Consider the following 19,768-nt stretch of genomic DNA (forward strand, 5'->3'; position numbering starts at 1 on the left):
CTTTGGATTTTATGACACTATTATTTAATAAGCAAAATCTGACACGTAAGAAAGAATCATGTTAGTTTTACCTCAGTATTACATAACTTTTTTATAGTGGGTATGGAAGTTTGTTGGTGTCTGTTGATAGGTATGGTAAATTAATACTATGCTACAAATTCCTTATAAATGACTTAGTTGTTTGTTATTTTGCAGACTATGCAATGAAATGAAAACATACTATGGGAAGAAATAACTTTAGATTCTATTTCAAATAATGACTTCTATTCAAATAATGGCTTAAGTTGGGTTCCTGTTCTGGACAGAGAATTTAAGAATTCTGAAAGTGAGAATTGTCCTTTCTCAGGTGCGATGTGTATTCTGGCATTAAAAAGATACATTATTTTTATTATTATTACTATTGCTTGTTTCTTGTAAAAGAATGACTTCTGGTAGTCTCAAAGCAAAGTGAGATTAATAAATGAGTACTTCTAATTTCTGTATTTTTCTTCTAATTTACATCTTTAGAATACTGGTAATATCAGATAATATTCTGCTATTGTTTTCCTTTACTTAACTTTTTACAGAGTTATCTTATTATGACTATAGTAATAGCTTTATTTACTATCAATTTTTAGTAGCTTGTTCATATTTTTCCCAATGCCAATATCAATTTAAAGTTTAGAAAACTGTTCAAGAATACTAACTTAAAAATGAAACTACAGGTTCAAATAAATTTGATACTTTTCTTTAAGAGAAAAAAATACATATGGTCTCATTAATAAATTTAAATATAGTTTGTAGATATGCAAACACATATCTTGTTTACATATAAAAGCAATATTTTTCATGTAATGCTCAAAATGCAACATTGATTGGTATGTTCTATACCTGTAAAATATCAGCAGGGTCTTCTTTTGCAGATGCAACCAACAAAGTATGCCCATTGATAACTCCTTCTGCCAGGAAATACTTGAAGAGCAAAGAAGAATAAATATTATATTTATCCTCTTCTGCAAAAAAAGAAAAAAATATAGTCAGAATCTTACCATACGCCAAGCACACTAAGATGTTTTTATAATTTTTCTCCTTAAAACAACTATATGAAATGAGGCAATAATTGTCTTCCTAAAGTATGGTTAGATAGGCTAAGAGACTTATCTAGATAGTTAATCAGAAGTGAGTACTTTCAATATAGTCTGATTCCAAAATTATTCTCCATCCTCAACACCACTGCTGATATCCACAAAGTTTAGAGGGTTATGCATGATTATAGCAAAGAAATCACAAATTTATTTTCCTAAGATTTTTTTTTTCAGGCTTTGCATCTCTAAAATGCTTATTCTTACCTATCAACCAATTTGTAAACTCACACATTTCTTACATGTCATAATAATTAAGCACTTAGTGTATGAGGTCTGAAAATTAATGTTTATAAAATTTGTAAAAATAGTATTAAAAATAGTATAAAAATAGTATTAAAAATAGTATTACTGTTTTTGGTCGTATCCAACAGCAGTTTAAAATTGAAGACCTTATTTTTTTTTCAAGATTTTATTTATTTGAGAGAGAGGAAAGAAAGCATGAATGGGAGAAGGGCAGAGGGAGAGAGACAAGTAGATTCCATGTTCAGCAGAGAGCCCCAGGGAGGGCTTGATCCCAGGACCCTAAGGCCATGACCACGGCCGAAGTCGGATGCTTAACTGACTGAGCCACCGAGGTGCCTCATAAAAATGAAGACTTTGAGAGTTACTAAATTTGTACCACATGTTTTCCTAAACAGTTCTTTTACCCTTTGTTATTCCTTTATCTTCCCCTCTTTTTGGATTTTTATGAAAAAAATGATATGCCAGGTTTCTTTGACAAAATTTTTAAATATTTTTGAGATTTTGTGATATAAGCAACTTAAGTATATCTTTTTCTTAATGTTACTGATAAAAGCCTACACTTCTACATTAGCTTTCTTTTACTACTTTGACCACAACACAAAGAGACAAAGGTAGATTTATTGAATTACTTGAGAAGCCATTATTAATTTATTCAACAAATACTAACTGAATGCCTATAGTATGCTAGGCATTGTTAATATTTGTAAAAACTATGCTATTAAAAAATATTCCTAAGAGGTTTGAACTTAAGGAAATGTTAGCACTGTGCAACTGTAAGAATAAAACTTGAATAAAACATTAAAAATTAATATTTGAAGGCACTGCAAAGCAATGAAAAGCAGATAGCAACCACAGCAGTTTCCTTCTTTAAGATCGTGATGATAACATGTAAGAATTTCAAGTTTCCGGGTTTTTTTCCTAAAATTGGGTACTTAATCTCCCTTAGCTCTGGCGGCTTTAAATCATATCTTTTCCAACTTAAGGTGGCAGAATGTAAAATTCAGTGTTGTCAAAATAGCTGAAAGTTTAGGGGGAAAATCCCTGAAGTAAGAGCTCTGCAAAGTTTACCAAATGTGTCCAAATCCTTGGTTAACCACTAAGCTATCAATGAATGAGTGGGAGAAAGAAACAGTAAGTAGGAAAGAGAGAACAGTATAAAGTTGAAAGACAACTAAAGCATGCGAGATTTACAAATTTGGTACTCCTTTGAAGGTATGCATTTCCCAATGAGCAGAATCTTGTCATAAAGAAGCTGAAGTCTTATTGACTTGAAAGGCCGGGGACAAATCTCAGGGCTGAGAATCACAGAAAGTGTAAGCCCCCAAATGAGTATAAATTCTGTATAAATATTTGGTTCTCGGGGCACCTGGGTAGCTCAGTGGTTGAGTGTTTGCCTTTGGCTCAGGGTGTGATCCTGGGGTCCTGGGATTGAGTCCCACATCAGGCTCCCTAGAGGGAGCCTGCTTCTCCCTCTGCCTATGTCTCTGCCTCTCACTCTGTGTCTCTCATGAATAAACAAATAAAATCTTAAAAAAAAAAATTAGCTCTCTTCTAAGTTCTGATTGTAAGAGACCACCCTATGTGACCAGGTTAAAAAAGCAAAATATAAAACCTAGAAAACTGAGTAGAGGTAGATACGATCTGCTGCACAGTATATTGAAGTGAGAATTAATTTAAGATTAGGCAAGTTAACTGTTTATTAAAACAAAAATCCTGAAATCCTTGGGAAAACAGAATGGAATTCAGAATCATTAAAATGCAGTTTTTTACAATGTAAAAATTTTAGCCAAAAATTACTGAATATGATCCATACTAAGGAAAAACAACCTACAAAAACTGACTCAAAGTAAAATGTATTGAAAGTATTAAAGGAGGGGCACTAGCCAGCTCAATCAGTAGACCATGTGATGCTTGATCTGAGAGTCTTGAGTTAAAGCCCTATGCTGGGTTTGGACTTACTTAATTAATTAAAAAAACAACAAACAAAAAACCCTACAAGTATTAAAGGAAAATATATTCAATAAGTGAACAGAAAAGGAATATCAACAGAGAATGAGAAACTATAAAAATGAATCAGATAGAAAATTTAGAGTTTAAAATTATCACTCCTTATATGAAAAATTTATTTGGTGATCTCACGAGTAGATAGGAGATAAAGGAAAAATATAGCTGGTATACCTGAAGGAAGTTCAACAGAAATTAGCTGAAGAACAGAGAAAAAATTAAGATAACTGAACAGCACCCCAGAGACCTGGAACAATATAGAGCAGTCCAAAACATATTTAAGCACAGTCTTAAGACATTGGGAGACAATAAAAAACAAACAATATTTCAAGAAGTCATGGCTAAAAATTTCCTAAATTTGATGAAAAATTGATTTAAGAAGCACCAGAAGCCTCTCCACGGATAAATGCAAAAAACCTAAATCTAAGTACATCAGAGCTAAATCTTGGAAACAAAAGGGAGTAATGACATGTGACATACAGAGGTACAATCATAAAATTAAGTGATTTCTCATCAAAAACAATGAAGGCTAGATGATGATAATTTTGTATTCCAAAAGTTGAAAAAGAAACAACTTAATTAAAAATTCTAAATGTGTAAAATATATTTAACAATTGAGGTGAAATACTATTTTCAGATAGAACAGCAGACTTCTACTACAGGACTCTAAAAGCTAAAGGAATATTACACAACATGGCAAACTACACTTATAGGAAGGAATAAAGATTACAAATGATGACAAATATGTGGGAAATTATAACACTGTGATCATGTAAATATGCACTTATGTGCATGGATATGTGTGTATAGATGTATATAGATAGGTGTGTGTATGTGTATAAATTGCTTCTTAGAATTCCTTTAAAAATATTAATGCTTAAGGAAAAACTGATAGAGCAAAGAAAGACATAAATTCAATTTGGAGATTTTATCATACATTTCTTAGTAATTGGCAGAACTAAGGGGGAAAATCATCAAGAAAATAGAAAATCTGAACAATCTTATAGACTATCTTATATAATATACAGTTCCAGAATATACATTCTTCAGGCATTTAGAATGTACATCAAGACAAACAAATGCTATTCCAAAAAAACAAGCCCCAATATATTCCAAAATATTAAAATCTTACCTTAGAAATTGAAACTTTAAAAATTCCATTTATGATTAATTCCAAAAACATGAAATATTTTGGAGAAATTTGACAATATATATGTATGAATTAGCTCTACACTGAAAAGTATAAAAATTCTGAAAGTCAGTAAAGAAAATGAAATAAACGGATACATATTTTATGTTCAGGGAATACAAGACTCAAATCTTTTCAAATTGATCTATAGATTTAGTGGAATTCCAATGTAAGCCCCATAGACTTTTGAAGAAATTGAGAAGCTAACTCTGAAATCTACACAGAAATTCAAAGGTCCTAGAATAGACAAATTTGAAAGTGAATAGCTGGCAGACTTACTATCTACTTTAAGACTTGGAATAAAGCACAACAATCAAGGCAATGTGGAATTAGCTAAAGGATAGAAATATAGAACAATATTAAAGAATAGAGTCCAGATCAACCTACATAATTGATTTTTTACAAAGGTAGAAAAATAATTGTTTTTTCAACAAATTGTCCTGCAATAATTAGATACCCAGATGCAAAAGACAACAAAAACCTTGATCTTACACCATACTACAAATTTAAAAGACCAACACAATTTCTATCTTACTTCATACTAATACTCAAAAATTATCTTGAAATGGATCACAAAACTGAATATAAAAGCTGAAACGGGGATCCCTGGGTGGCGCAGTGGTTTAGCGTCTGCCTTTGGCCCAGGGCGCGATCCTGGAGACCCGGGATCAAATCCCATGTCGCGCTCCCAGTGCATGGAGCCTGCTTCTCCCTCTGCCTATGTCTCTGCCTCTCTCTCTCTCTCTCTCTCTCTCTCTGTGTGGCTATCATAAATAAATAAAAAAATAAAATTAAAAAAAAAAGCTGGAACAATAAAACTATTAAAAGGAAACATAGGGAATAACTTTGTAACCTTGAAATAGACAAAGATTTCTCAGAGTATGGAAGCATGAACCAGGATAGAAAAAAAGAATGGACAGCAAGCTACAAAAAGAAAATATTTGCAATAAATATATCTGACAGAGAACTGGTATCCAAAACATATACTAAAAACTCTTTTAATTCAATAAGAGGACAAACTACCCAATATAAAAAAGACCAAAAGATTTTAATACATCCTTCACAAAAGAAGACCCATGAACGTCCAATTATTGTATAAAAAGATGTTTAATAGAATAAAACATAAAAAATGCAAACTAGAAACACTGAAAAGCCACTATATTCCTACTAGAAGAGGTAAAATAAAAATACAATACCAAGTATTGACAAGGATGTGCAACAAATAAAATGCTTCTACATTGCTAGTGGCAATGAAAAGTGGTCCAGTTACTTCGGAAAATAGTTTGGTGGTTTCTGATAAAGTTAAATTTACACTTATAGGAGCGAGCAATTCCCCTCCTGCATGAGACATGAAAACACATGTCCATACATAGTTGTATACAGAATGTTTATGACAGTTTTGGTAACAACCAAAAGTTGCAAAAAACACAAATTTCCATCAACTCGTGAATGGAAAAAACAAATGGTACACATACAAATGAAATAATCCTCAACAATAAAAGAAATAAACTAATGTCCACGCAATTTGGATGAATCTTAAAAACATTAAGCGAAGTGAAAAAAAGCCAGACACAAAAAGCATGCATGGTTCCATTGCCTTTATGTGATATTCTAGAGAAATAAAACTAATCTCTAGTGATAAGAAGGAGTTAGGTGCTTGGGGCCAGAAAACTCTTTGGGCATGAGAAAATTTGGGGGGATGATACAATGTTTTACATTTTGATTGTTGTGGTGGTTCTATGAGTATTTATATTTTAAAATCTCACTAAAATACATACTTGAAATGTTTGTTTGAAATTTATAATTCAATAAATTTGGTTTACTGAAACAATTTCCTAATTTGCAACTAAAACTAAAATACCCAGTGGTAACTTGTTATAAACCTTCTCACACAGTGTATTAAAGCAAATCCATGACCAGATATAGCAGTATAGCAGATTCATATCAAGTTCAATTTTATATATTAAAGAAGACAGCTAGTTTTTTAATACTATCATAACAAGTTAAAGTTAATATCCACAAATCTAAAAGACACAAAATGCACTTGATATGGATTTAGGAGCAATTCACGAGAGTTTTTGTGTGTAAAGGAAAACAATGCCTCTGCAATGCTCACAGCTGACAGGTGGAAAAGCAAGCAGAGAAATGTAGGTGAGATGACCATCACTTCCTATTCACTAACACAGCTACCATGCTGCAAAAAACAAAAACAAAAGCAAAACAAAACAAAACAAAAAAAACACAAAACCTCATTCTACATAACTAACAATTTATCTCTATTCAACTTTAGAAAAAAACAGTCATGTTTAAAACAAGAATTAAAAAAAAAATAAAACAAGAATTAATTTTATCTTAAGGAATTACTATTAGGTCAGTTTCCAGAAGCAACCATATAAACCAAGGTCATTAAAAATCACTGATGTAAAAACCAAATCAAATACTAAAAATCTTAATTCCTAAGGCTAACATTTTTACATGGAAAATTTATTTTTTTTAAGATTTTATTTATTTATTCATGAGAGACACAGAGAGAGAGGCAGAGACACAGGCAGAGGCAGAGGCAGAAGCAGGCTCCCTGCGAGGAGCCTGATGTTGAGACTCAATCCCAGGACCTAAGCCAAAGGCAGACTCAACCATTGAGCCATCCAGGCGGCCAGGAAAATTTAAAACTTTAAAAATTCTTCAACCATCCATTATCCTTACAGAATTACTGCTAAAATTTGCTATATTTCCTTTCAGTATTTTTTCTGTGGATTTTTTTTATATGGTTACAATTACTAAATTTTGTATCCTGGTATTTTCACTTAATTTCACATACTTCATAGCCCTGTAGCTATCATGTCTCAGGGTGCATAATATTATAGAGGATGTATGTGCTATAATTTACTTCATCATCCCTCTACCATGGACTTTTCCTTCTGCTTTCAGGCTTTTGTAACTATTGTTACTATTTGTTACTATTAAATACAGAAGTACTAAGTGTCTCAGATCTCACATATCCAAGATGGAACCAGTAACTCATTATTTTTTCTATGAAATGTAGTCCTCTTTTTAAAAAAAATCAGGATTTATTTTGACACCTCCTCTCCCTCTTTCCCTTTCCTTAAGATCCTGTTAAATTTATTTTCAAAGTATTTCTGAAATTTGACCACTTCCCTTCATGCCAGCCAGTGTCACTCCCCTAGTCATGCCACCAATAACTCTTGCCTAGATAACTGCAATTGCTTATTTATTTCTTTGCATCCACTCTAGTCCTCCCATTTAGTAGTGACCTTTTGAAAATACAAACCCAATCATGTTACTTCCCTACTTAAAATTTTTCAGTGTTTTCCCAGTGCTCCTGAGAGAAAGAACTAAACCCTTTAACATGGTCTACATGCTCTATGCAGTTGCTGCCACACAATGTGTATAAATAAAAATATTAGTGTTAAAAGTGATATAATACTGTCATTTCCCTATAAAAGGACATGCTGCTTATTTAACAACTTTTCAGGAAAGGAAGAAATAAACCTACTTAATTAGAAAAGTAATAATAATTATTTGTAAAGTTAAGGACACATATTACGTGATCCAGTAAGGGAATGAACTAAATTAGGTAAGTATTTCATAAACCAGGGAGAGACACCTACCTACAGATAACAAATGTCTGGGTGGTGTGGTTGGCTAAGCATCTAACCCTTGGTTTTTCAGCTCAGGTCGTGATCTCAGTGTTGGGAGATTAAGATCCATGTCAGCTCTGTGCTCAGCATGGAGTCTGCTTGAGATTTTCTCTGCCTCTCCCCTCCCATTCGTCATCTCTCAAATAAGTAAATCTTTTCTAAAAAGTGAGTGATTTATCATAAATGAAGAGTAACAATAAACTAGACGGTAGAATTCTTTTTCTACCTATTTTAAATGAGTGAGAGTTATAACTTTTTTCTTCCCTACATACAAGCCCTACTGATCTTATCTACACTCATAGCTTAAATTACTATCTCTGGTAGCCATACTAAACCTTAAGTCAGGACCTTTGAATAAATTACTTTGCCTTTTTGGCTAGCTAATTCCCTCAAATCCTTCCAGACACAAATTAGGTAAACTCATCTTTGGAGAAGCTTTCCTCAAGGCTGGGTGAAATGATCGGAGTGCCCTGGAGAATCTTGTTAACTCCTACAGAAGCATTTACTACACATATTGACATTTCTCCATCAAGCTTAAAAATTCTCATGGCAGAGAATGCATCTTATTGTTATATTGCTAGTAGTAGATACATACTATACACTTAGCAAATATTTGTATAATTAAGGAAAAACCTGAAAATCTATTTTGTCTTGTGAATCAGACAGATCTACTATAGTTTGGCTGAAACCACACACACACACACACACACACACACTCTATTAATAGTTATTGACCTGATTTTTTCAAAGACTCCTATGAGGCAGGCAAAACTAATAGGAGAAAGATTGCCTATTTAGGGATTAGCAAAAAACTAAGCTCTTCAAGCTGAAAATCACCATTTTTGTTAAACAAATTTCAAAGTTGTACACTAAGCATTTAATTATTTAGTGAATCCCTTTAACACTGGGAAAGCAAAAATGATAACGTTTGACAGAACTGCCAAAAAGCAAATGTAGCTCTGGCTCGAGTTAATAGCCTAATTCTTAGGTTGAGAGAGATGGTTGTCTTAGTCTATTCTATAGTGGTGGACCAAACTGACATTAGTGTATTTCATTTGGGGACTTACAGAAATTAAAGCATATTCAGAATGAAGTGACCAGGATGGTGAAAGAACTTAAAAGCATGAAAAATGGGATATTTAGTTGAAAGAAAAAGAGACCCAAGGGAAGCAAGAAAGCTGTCTTCAAATATTTGATGGGCTGTCATACATAAATGGAATCACACAAGAGGTAGAATGAAGCCTAATGGAGAAAAACAACAGGAATATCAATTTTTCCCTAAGATCAAAGTCCAAAGAAGCTGCCCTTTCATTGTGCTGACAATGCTATTAAAATCAACAATGACTTTCTAATTATCTATTTTCTTGGACTTTAAAATCTTTATCTAATTTGTCTATTGAAGTTATTACTGCGGATGAATTTCTTCTTAGAACTACACTCTCCCTCTCCACTCATATCCCCTATTTTTAAGATACTTTTTGTTCTCAATTGCCCTGCTTCTTTAGACATTCTTTATATATGTAAACAGTTTATACAGAGTTCTCATTTCTTTGGTAAATAAATATGAAATGGTTCTATTGATTTTTTCCAGTCACTACTTTCAGCTATGCTATGTCAAATCCTCCTTTTCACATCTCTTGACATCTAGAGCTAATTCAATGATTTTCTCAACAGTTTTAGTTCTTAACACTTGGAACAGTCAAGTTTAAAACTTTAACATTCAGTTCAATGCTTCCCCCTCCCCCCACCTTAGTCTTACAGACTAAGACTTGTGGCTTAAAAGTCTTATAGGGACAGAGGGGTTCTAAAGAAAGGAAGTTTTTTTTTTTTAAAGATTTTATTTATTTATTCATGAAAGACAGAGAGAGAGAGGCAGAGACACAGGCAGAGGGAGAAGCAGGCTCCATGCAGGGAGCCCAACATGGGACTTGATCCCAGGACTCCAGGATCATGCCCAGAGCTGAAGGCGGGTGCTAAAGTGCTGAGCCACCCAGGGATTCCAGGAAAGGAAGTTTTAAAAATACCTCTTCCTCTATATCTTCTCTCCAAGTCTTAGTTCTATTGTTGGGAGACTGGGGGAAGAAAGTGGTAGTGATCAACTTACATAATTGGCTGTTTGGTTAGGGAGAGATGTCCCTAGCCTTCAATATGATCTCGTCTATTTAATATTTAAGACTGCTGCCTTTGCAGCCTATGCAGTTATGGTGGTTTCCATGTAAGTGGTGAGCGTCGTTTTTGTGGGTAGTGCTCAGTTCACTTTGGCCACATCTGTCACTGAAAAACGCTTCTGAGGTAGCATCTAGGTTTGTGGGGTTGACCATTAATTCATATTCAACTTCTGCTCTGGAAATGTTAGCTACTGCTGTCATTATTATATTTCAGTATACAATCTATCCCAGCAGGCCTCCCTCCTTTTTCTACACCAGACACAGAAAATAGTCTTGTCGAAAATGCTGACAAACTGTAGGAAATTTAAAGGAGGCTTTCCCCAAGGACTCTCTCACCATGCACTACTCACAGATGGGCTTACAGGTTCAGAAATTTGGTAAGAAATCCATTGGAAAACATGGATGCCAGTCTCTGTCTCTTGCAAGCATCTTCAGTGTCTATGTCTATCTAATACCCTTGGAAACCGTAACCACTTACTTGCCAGAGTGAGGGATCGGTTTTGAACTTGAATAGTAATATTCCTTCTCTCTCTAATCCTTGCCTATGATGCTTGGTAATGGTGGTGATGGTGATGGAGTTAAAAGGAAGTAGCTGTGGGAGATCTTTGGGCCTGCAAGGAGGTATTTAATTCCAACTGCAGGAAAGTAGGGACTGAAACCTTTGCCTTCTTTTTCTCACCGTGGGCCATACTCACCAATTCTGAGGTACTCAACACCCTATTAAAGCTAATCCTGACCACTAACTATATGCTAAACATGGTGCAATGCACGTTTCATGCATTGGTTTATTTAATCCAAATAATAAGTTGTAAGATAAATGTTAATTCCTATCTTACAGGTAAAGAAATAAGGCACAGTGAAAGCAAACAACTTGCCTAAGGTGACATGGCTAGTAAATTGCAGAGCCATGATTTGAATCTAGGCAGTCTGATTCCAGAGGCTATGCTCTTAACCTCTTTCATGGGCTTATTTTCCTTTATCTATCCCTTAAGTACTGATGTGCTTTGGCTTTAGATTTTGACTTGCTTTTCTTTTTATTCTAGTTGTTCTTAGTCTTTCTTGGAGTCTCAGACCACTCTGAGAATCTGCTGTAAGATATATATTACCCTAAAAATATCACAGTCATACACAAATTTACATATACTTTGAGGGAATTAATAGACTCCCCTAAAGTTCCCTCCAGGGTCTATAAACCTGGGCATTTTAATACATGCCTATGAATGACTTTAATGAAAACCTCTTTTGAATATTAGTCAAATAATGTTGGCACCTGGGTAGCAAAGTCAGTCAAGTCTCCAACTCTTGGTTTTGGCTCGGGATATGATCTTAGAGTGGTGGGATGGAGCCCACATCAGGCTCCGTCCTCAGCGAGGAGTCCACTTCTCTCCTTCTCCCTCTCCCTATGCCCCCTCCCCCGTCTCAAATAAATAAATATATCTAAAAAATTAAAATAAAATAAAAAGGAAGCACAGAAGTAGAAATCAACATTCTTGGGAGAGACCTGTATTAAAAGAGAAAAATGTAGAGAAATGCTATTTTACACCACAGCAATCTAAGCATAGCTAGTGAAACATTTAGAATCTAGTATACATAAGGAAATGCAGAAATAGAAAAATTAGGTAGTATTATTATGTCAAAATATGATAAATAATTTATGCTTTCAAGTCTCAAAAGTATAGTAACATCATCTCATGTTTCAATTAGAGTAATGAGTATTTCCATCAGTTCAAGTTTTTACTTTACTCCTGAAGGGCATCCTTCATAACATCTCTTTTTTGCTCAAAGCACTCCATGACGGGCAGCCCGGTGGCTCAGCGGTTTAGCACTGCCTTCAGCCCAGGGCGTGATCCTGGAGACCTGGGATGAGTCCCACGTTGGGCTCCCTGCATGGAGCTTCTCCCTCTACCTGTGTCTCTGCCTCTCTCTCTCCCTCCCCCTCTGTCTCTCATGTATAAATCAATAAAATACAAATCACAGAAAATTTGTAATTAAAAAAAAACCCCACTCCATGACTACCTATTTCTTGCCACTATAAAGTAACTTTTTTAGTCCGGCTTTCACAGTACTCATTCCTTCATTCAAGCATGTATTTACTCTGCCCTTAGATGGTTCCCATGGTCACAAAGCTTACAGTCTACAGAATAAGATACATGCTTGGGTATTTTCAACAAAGTGCAGTAAGTACCATGATGTAAATAACACTACAGAGGTATACAGAAGGAATACAAAGCAGGAGTGAGGATAAGGAAAGCAATAATTAAAGAAGTCTTTCTGGAAGAGCATCTAAGTGGAGACTTAAGGGATCATTAAGAGTTAGGATAAGAAAGGGAAAAAAAGAGACAGCTAGAAAGAATTTAAGCAAAGGCCTGTAGAGAATGACACTTGGATGTAATTAAAAGTCTAGGGTGATAAATAGAAAGCTTGAGGAGAGAATGCAAAGAGATAAGCCTGAAGTGAATCAGCAATGGCAGATCATTAAAGGCCTTATAATCTAGGCTACTGAACCTGGATCTTATAGTTAAGATGGATAGAGAGCACAGAAAGGTCTTAAGCAAGGATATATCATGATTAGATTATATATCAGAAAGTTCATTCTAGCTACAGTATGAAAATGAACTGAAGCAAGAAAACACTGGAAGCAACTTAAGAAGCTGTTATAATTTCTGTGAGGGTTGTGGATTAGGGTCACCACAGCAGGAATAGAGAGAAGTAGATGGAATTCTAAAATCTTTAAAAGGTGAAAAAACAAACAAACAAACAAACCTTCAGGATTTAATGCTTATTGGATGTGTACAGGGTGAGAGACAAGTATGTCACTCAGGTCTCTGGCATGTATCACTCAATAGACTGAATAATCCAGGAATCAGCAGAAGAGGGGGGATAGATTTAGAGGAATGGGGTAGAATTCGGAGATAAGGGAAGTTCAGTTCTAGACACACTGATTTTGAGATTCCTGTAAGATCTTCAAAAGAAAATGTTGAATAGGGAGTTGATTATTATCTCTTTATTTCTCTGTGGATCCTGTATGTAGCAATGCCTAGGGATTACTGATTATTTACAGAAAATGAGTACCACCCCCCCCTTCCCCACATCATTCAGTTATGGCAGGAACAGAGACCTCCCAGGGAGAGTATATAGCACTAGGAGAGAAAGAGGATACCAGTATTTTAGGGAGAGGCAAAGGAGTCTTAAAAAGCAAAAGCAGAGGGATAGAAGGAAAACCAGAACAGAATGTTATAACAGAGCCAAAGGAAGAGAGTACTTCAGGGAAAGAGTGAATAACCACATCAGTTGTTGCAGAGATCAGGAAGGAAGAGACCTGAGAAGCATTTCTTGGGTTTAGCCATGAAGAAGGTCACTAATGTCTCTGGCTAAGGTGGCTTCAGTGATCAGTAGCAACTGGATGAAGTTAATCCAGGAATGACTGAAACATCATGAAAATGTATAAAAGGTACAGACTATTCAAGAGGCTTGGCTATAAAAGGGAAGAAAAAAAGGAATAGTTAGAGGAGTGGGGTTTTAAGCACGGAGAATTTTCCTCTTTAAAAAGGAAATAAGGCTTGAACACAGATCTGAGTATATTTAAGTACACACAGGAGAGAACTAAAAAAGAGGAAGAAGTTAAAGAAGAGAAAATTGACATTGCCATTCCTTGGAAAGGTGGAAGGAGGAAAGATCTAATGTTCAGGTGAAAGGATGATTCTCAAACAGGAGAAGGCACAAGACATCTTCCCATGTGTGCGTAGTGATGAGCACTGAGGTTTGACAGTGGGAATTTGGGTGAATTCTCAACTGAAGACACTACTGTTGCCATGTGAAATACTGCAAGTTATCTGAGAAAATGAGGGAGAAAGTAGTAATGCTGGATGTTTGAGAACAAGAAGGTTTGAAAAGGCCACTGAAGTTATTGACAATGAAAAAGATGTGAGGACAGATACAAAAGTTACTGGCAAAACTTGAAAGTTTACTTGAAGTTGGAGATCATGAAGGTCTCTAATAAATGATAGAAATAAATAAGTCAATATATGGAAGCAGTGAGATGATATAAAAGGTAGAAAAGCTAAAGGTATAAATCTCACTCTGGAAAAAACTTTAAGATGAATTACTAGGTTTTAGTGTAAAATGATGATTTAATGTCAGAGAAACCTGCTTGCAAATCTCAGCTACTAAGTGTGTGACCTTGGCAAGTTACTTGACTTCTCTTAAAATTCCAATCTCCTGTAAAACTAAATGATAAAATACATTATCAAAGGTTTGGCATGGGGCAGCCTCGGTGGCTCAGCGGTTTAGCGCCGCCTTCAGCCCAGGGTGTGATCCTGGAGACCCAGGATGGAGTCCCACATCGGGCTCCCTGCATGGAGCCTGCTTCTCCCTCTGCCTGTGTCTCTGCCTCTGTGTGTGTGTGTGTGTGTGTGTGTGTGTGTGTCTCATGAATAAATAAATAAAATGGTTTTTTTAAAGATTTATTTATGATAGACAGAGAAAGAGAGGCAGAGACACGGGAGGAGTGAGAAGCAGGCTCCATGCCGGGGGCCTGACGTGGGACTCGATCCTGGAACTCCAGGATCGTGCCCTGGGCCGAAGGCAGGCGCTAAACCACTGAGCCACCCAGGGATCCCCCAATAAATAAAATGTTAAAAAAAAAAAAGGTTTGGCATGATACGCAGCACACAGTAAATCCTCAATAAATATTATATATTTCAATAATAATATTTAAGATATTAGAATTTGTCTTACATGAAATGGGTATTATACAAAGCAAATTGGAAAGATTTAGAAGGGATAAGAAGAGTAGGAAATTGAATCTATAGAAGGAAGAAAAGAATGTTACAGAGATAAAAGTGACAGAGAAGATCATTAGAATAGCTTAATTCTTGGACAATGACCAAAGATAACAAAGAGGTAAAGGATGATGGATTTAGCTGGCCATAAAGTTAAAAAACAAAAATCCCAGCATTCCTCTAGTGATTGAAAAGTAAATAGCCTTGCCTCTGCATACCACAATTTGAGAAGCTGGTCTAGGGTTCTGAAGTTTTACAATATGAAATCTACAAGTAGATAGTTGAGGCAAGAAACCCAGGGGAAAGAAGCCAAACTTTCCCTCTAATTCCAAATAAATAATCTCTACTTTTCGAAGAGCTTTACTACATAAGCATACTATGTTGATGTCTACTTTTGTACATTAAATAGTTTTCCATCTGAGTACTTCTCTCTCGGGTTCCCCTCAACTTCTACCCATAGATTGATTCAATTTAAGCCTTTTCTATACCTTTTATATCTGCAAAAACATATACATACTGTGCATATTTATTCCATTTGCAACCAACATCCAGTTAAAGTTCAGAAAGGGTAAAAATCAAGACTTATTATTATTTAAGGATTTTATTTATTTATTCATGAAAGACACATAGAGAGAGAGGCAGAAACATAGGCAGAGGGAGAAGTAGGCTCCATGCAGGAGCCCGATGTGGGACTGGATCCTGGGACTCTGGGATCACACCCTGAGCTGAAGGCAGATGCTCAACCACTGAGCCACCCAGGCGTCCTAGTAAAAACCAAGATTTGTACTGCCTAGCAGAGCTAAATACACTGTAGGTGCTTAGATGCTTCAGGACAAAAGGTCAGGTAGTTTTACTAAAAAACTGCAGGGATACCAGTTTGTCATATTACAATCTTTCAACAAGTTGTACTATTATAAAATAAGTTAAGAAAAGCACAAAATATAATACAAAGCAAGTATTGGTAAGCTTTTTCCTAAAGAGTCAGAAAATAAGTATTTCAGACTTGTGAATGGTCTCTGTTGAAACCACTCAACCCTGCCCTTGTATCACAGAAGCAACCATAGACAATGTACAAATAATTAAGCATGGTTGTGTTCCAATAGAACTTTATTTATAGATAGGTCACTGGCCCACAGGCTATAGTTTGCCAACTGGTGCATAATAAGGAAAATGCTGACAATTTACTACACGGTATAAAAGAAAAAACAAAGCTCAGCAATTTCAGAAAGGTGGACGGCAATCAATGAGAAAATATTATGATATCCTATGAGAAATATATTGAGAGTGCTTAGTTTTTGCTAGTACATGAAATAGTAAATTAAAATAGTGAAAAGAGTAGCATAATCTAAGGTGAGCCTCATGATTGCTATTTCCTAGTATTCATGCCTTTGTATAATCTCTTCTTTTTGACTGTGTGTGGAAGCTGTGACTTGTTTCTAACCAGAAGAATATGGCAAAGGTAATAGGATGTCACCCCTTCTGTAACATAAAACTGTAACATCTGTCTTGCTGAGATACATTCTTCTTCACTGTTTTTGAAGAAATAAGATCCCATGTTGTGAGCTGCTCTATGGAGAGGCTGCCTCTGACTAACAGGGAGCAAGGAACTGAATGCTGCCAACAACCATGTGAGCCTGAAAGCAGATCCTTCCCCTGCCAAGCCTTCAGATGAGAACCCAGTCCTAATTTTGACTGTTGGCTTGCAGAAGACCCTGATAATCTGTGCTTGGACTTCCAAACAACAGAAATCATGAGATAATAAATGTGTGTTGTTTTAAAACTAAGTTTGTGTTAATAATGTTACACAGTAATAACTTTTTTTTTTCTTTATAAATTGGACCATTTTATTTATCAAGAAAAATGAAGATGAATCTTATCTTCCCTCCTGATCTGGAATTTATAGTAAAAATTCTATCTGTTTCTCGTGGGCCCACCCTCCCTGAGTGGCAATATTTAATTCTGGGTCAAAGTGTGGTGACCTGCATGATCTCCAATGAAGTACAGTGTTCTTTGAGGAAATTCAATCTAGTCTGGCATCACAGTTAAAAAAAATACTGAATCTGATAATTAGGGTCATGTTCATTTTCTATCAGATTATTTCTTGTGTTTTTTTAACATGTTTCCTTTTTTTTTTTTTTTTCTTGGTCCAACATTTTTTTTTTAATTGGTGTTCAATTTACTAACATACAGAATAACCCCCAGTGCCCGTCACCCATTCACTCCCACCCCCCGCCTTCCTCCCCTTCCAACACCCCTAGTTCGTTTCCCAGAGTTAGCAGTCTTTACATTCTGTCTCCCTTTCTGATATTTCCCACACATTTCTTCCCCCTTCCCTTATATTCCCTTTCACTATTATTTATATTCCCCAAATGAATGAGAACATATAATGTTTGTCCTTCTCCGACTGGCTTACTTCACTCAGCATAATACCCTCCAGCACAGTAATAACTAATAGAAAAGTTATACTCAGAGCTAGTTGTAATTAACTGTCCACAGTATATCACTTGTTTCCTACTTCTAGAATGAAAATGATATAATTAACATAAGCAATTAATTTAAAAATAATGCATTCATGTGTCACATAACTTGTATTGATGACTGACAATTTTTTTTGAAGATTTTATTTATTTATTTATTCATGAAAGACACAGAGGGAGAGAGAGGCAGAGACACAGACAGAGGGAGAAGCGGGCTCCATGCAGGGAGCCCGATGTGGGACTTGATCCCCGGACTCTAGGATCACGCCCTGGGCCGAAGGCAGGCACTAAACCGCTGAGCCACTCAAAGATCCCCGATGACTGACAATTTCTATTAAACCTTTTGATGCTCAATATCTCTGCAAACAGATCAGGATCCTTCATTTTAAAAGAAACTGTATAAACTAAATATTTATGCCATTCCTTCACTTTCGATACTTTAAAGATGTCCCAAATTTATCCTTGCACCAGACTATCAGAAAGCAACTTAAATATAAACATCTCAAAACCTAGTCCAGTACTAAAGAATGAAATATGTTTAAGGAAAAGTCTGTCTTTGATTTCTAAGTAAATGGAGGGGTCTCTTAGTTATTCAATTGAGAATGACTTATTATAAATTCATATTCATTTATTTAGCTATATTTGGAAGCTACCCTGGGTTTCTGGCAGTGCTCACTATCTCTAGTTTTCATAGTTCCATTCTACTGAAACCATAAGTACCCTGTTCTGCAAACACGTACTCATGTGCATGCACACACTTATGTGCACAATTCCCTTGGTAAATGAGTAATTTATTTCAAGAGAAATCGTTAAAAAATTGCCAATCTATAGTGAAAGTCTATTAATTTAAGCCATCTTCATGTTTTAACTTTAACTTCTGGAATAAAAAAAAATCTTTGACTAATGAGCAATATAGCAATGCCCTATGCTCTTAACCACCAACTTTATTTCTTTTAAAGATTTTATTTATTTATGAGAGATACACAGAGAAAGGCAAAGACATAGGCAGAGGGAGAAGCAGGCTCCCTGTAGGAAGCCTGATGCAGGACTTGATCCCAGACCCCGAGATCATGACCTGAATTGAAGGCAGATGCTCAACTACAGAGCCACCCAGGTGCCCCCCTAACTACTGACTTTAAATCTCCATAATTGGTTTATATTTGGAACAATTCAAACATCTTTTAAGGCAGACTTCATCTACTGTACAAGTTTTATTGACCTGGGAATGAAAAGTAGAGAACCTAGTACATAAAACTACTGCTAATCTAATCTTCCAAAAATGTGAAAATGTTTCCAAATTTTGCTTTAAATTTTCCTTTTATATTTTATTTTTTATTTTTGGGGGGTTTTCCTTTTTTTTAATTAAAAAGATTTATTTTTTAAAAAAAGATTTATCTATTGAGAGAGAGACAGAGAGAGAGAGAGAGAGAGAGAGAGAGACAGATAATGAGTGGGGGAGGGGCAGAGGTAGAGGGAGGGAGAGAATCCCAAGCAAACTTTCCACCAAGCACTATAGCCAACAGGGAGCTTGATTCCAGATCATGACCTGAGCTGAAATTGAGACTTAGCCACTTACCTGACTGAGCCAACCAGGGATTCCCTGGAAGTATTTTATCTGAGAGAGAGAGAGAGAAAGAGAACAAGCAGGGGGAGGGGCAGAGGGAGAGGGAGAAAATCTCAAGTAGACTCTGCATTGAGCACAGAGTCCAACATGGGGTTCTATTCTATGACCATGAGATGACCTGAGCCAAAACACAGCTTAACCAACTGAGCCACCCACATCCTCCTACTTTAAGGTGTCTAAAGAAAACAAGCTAATAGATGATGAAACTAAGTTCACCACAGTTATATATATTTCTTCTTTTTTAAATTTTATTTATTTATTCATGAGAGAGAGAGAGGCAGAGACACAGGCAGAGGGAGAAGCAGGCTCCATGCAGGGAGCCCGACGTGGGACTCGATCCCAGGTCTCCAGGATCACGCCCTGGGCTGCAGGCGGCGCTAAACCGCTGAGCCACCCAGGCTGCCCCGAGTTATATATATTCTAAAAATCTTAGACATTTAGAAGTTAATAGGGCATAAATGAAATTGAGACATTTCAAAATATTAGCTTTACAGGAAAA

The 19,768-nt window shown here is 35.7% G+C and overlaps 1 protein-coding gene across 3 annotated transcripts in view; it reads right to left on the reverse strand.

Annotated features, from left to right (window-relative positions):
* The window catches only part of ELP4 (elongator acetyltransferase complex subunit 4), a 241,919-nt gene that overhangs the window by 209,350 nt on the left and 12,801 nt on the right, over positions 1-19,768 (reverse strand). For all 3 annotated transcript variants that reach the window (XM_038563121.1, XM_038563120.1, XM_038563122.1), the window contains exon 3: positions 871-992. In XM_038563121.1, the coding sequence (XP_038419049.1) occupies positions 871-992 (122 nt within the window). The remainder of the gene's footprint in view (positions 1-870; positions 993-19,768) is intronic.

This window comes from Canis lupus, chromosome 18, assembly GCF_011100685.1.
Source record: "Canis lupus familiaris isolate Mischka breed German Shepherd chromosome 18, alternate assembly UU_Cfam_GSD_1.0, whole genome shotgun sequence".
NCBI lineage: Eukaryota > Metazoa > Chordata > Mammalia > Carnivora > Canidae > Canis > Canis lupus.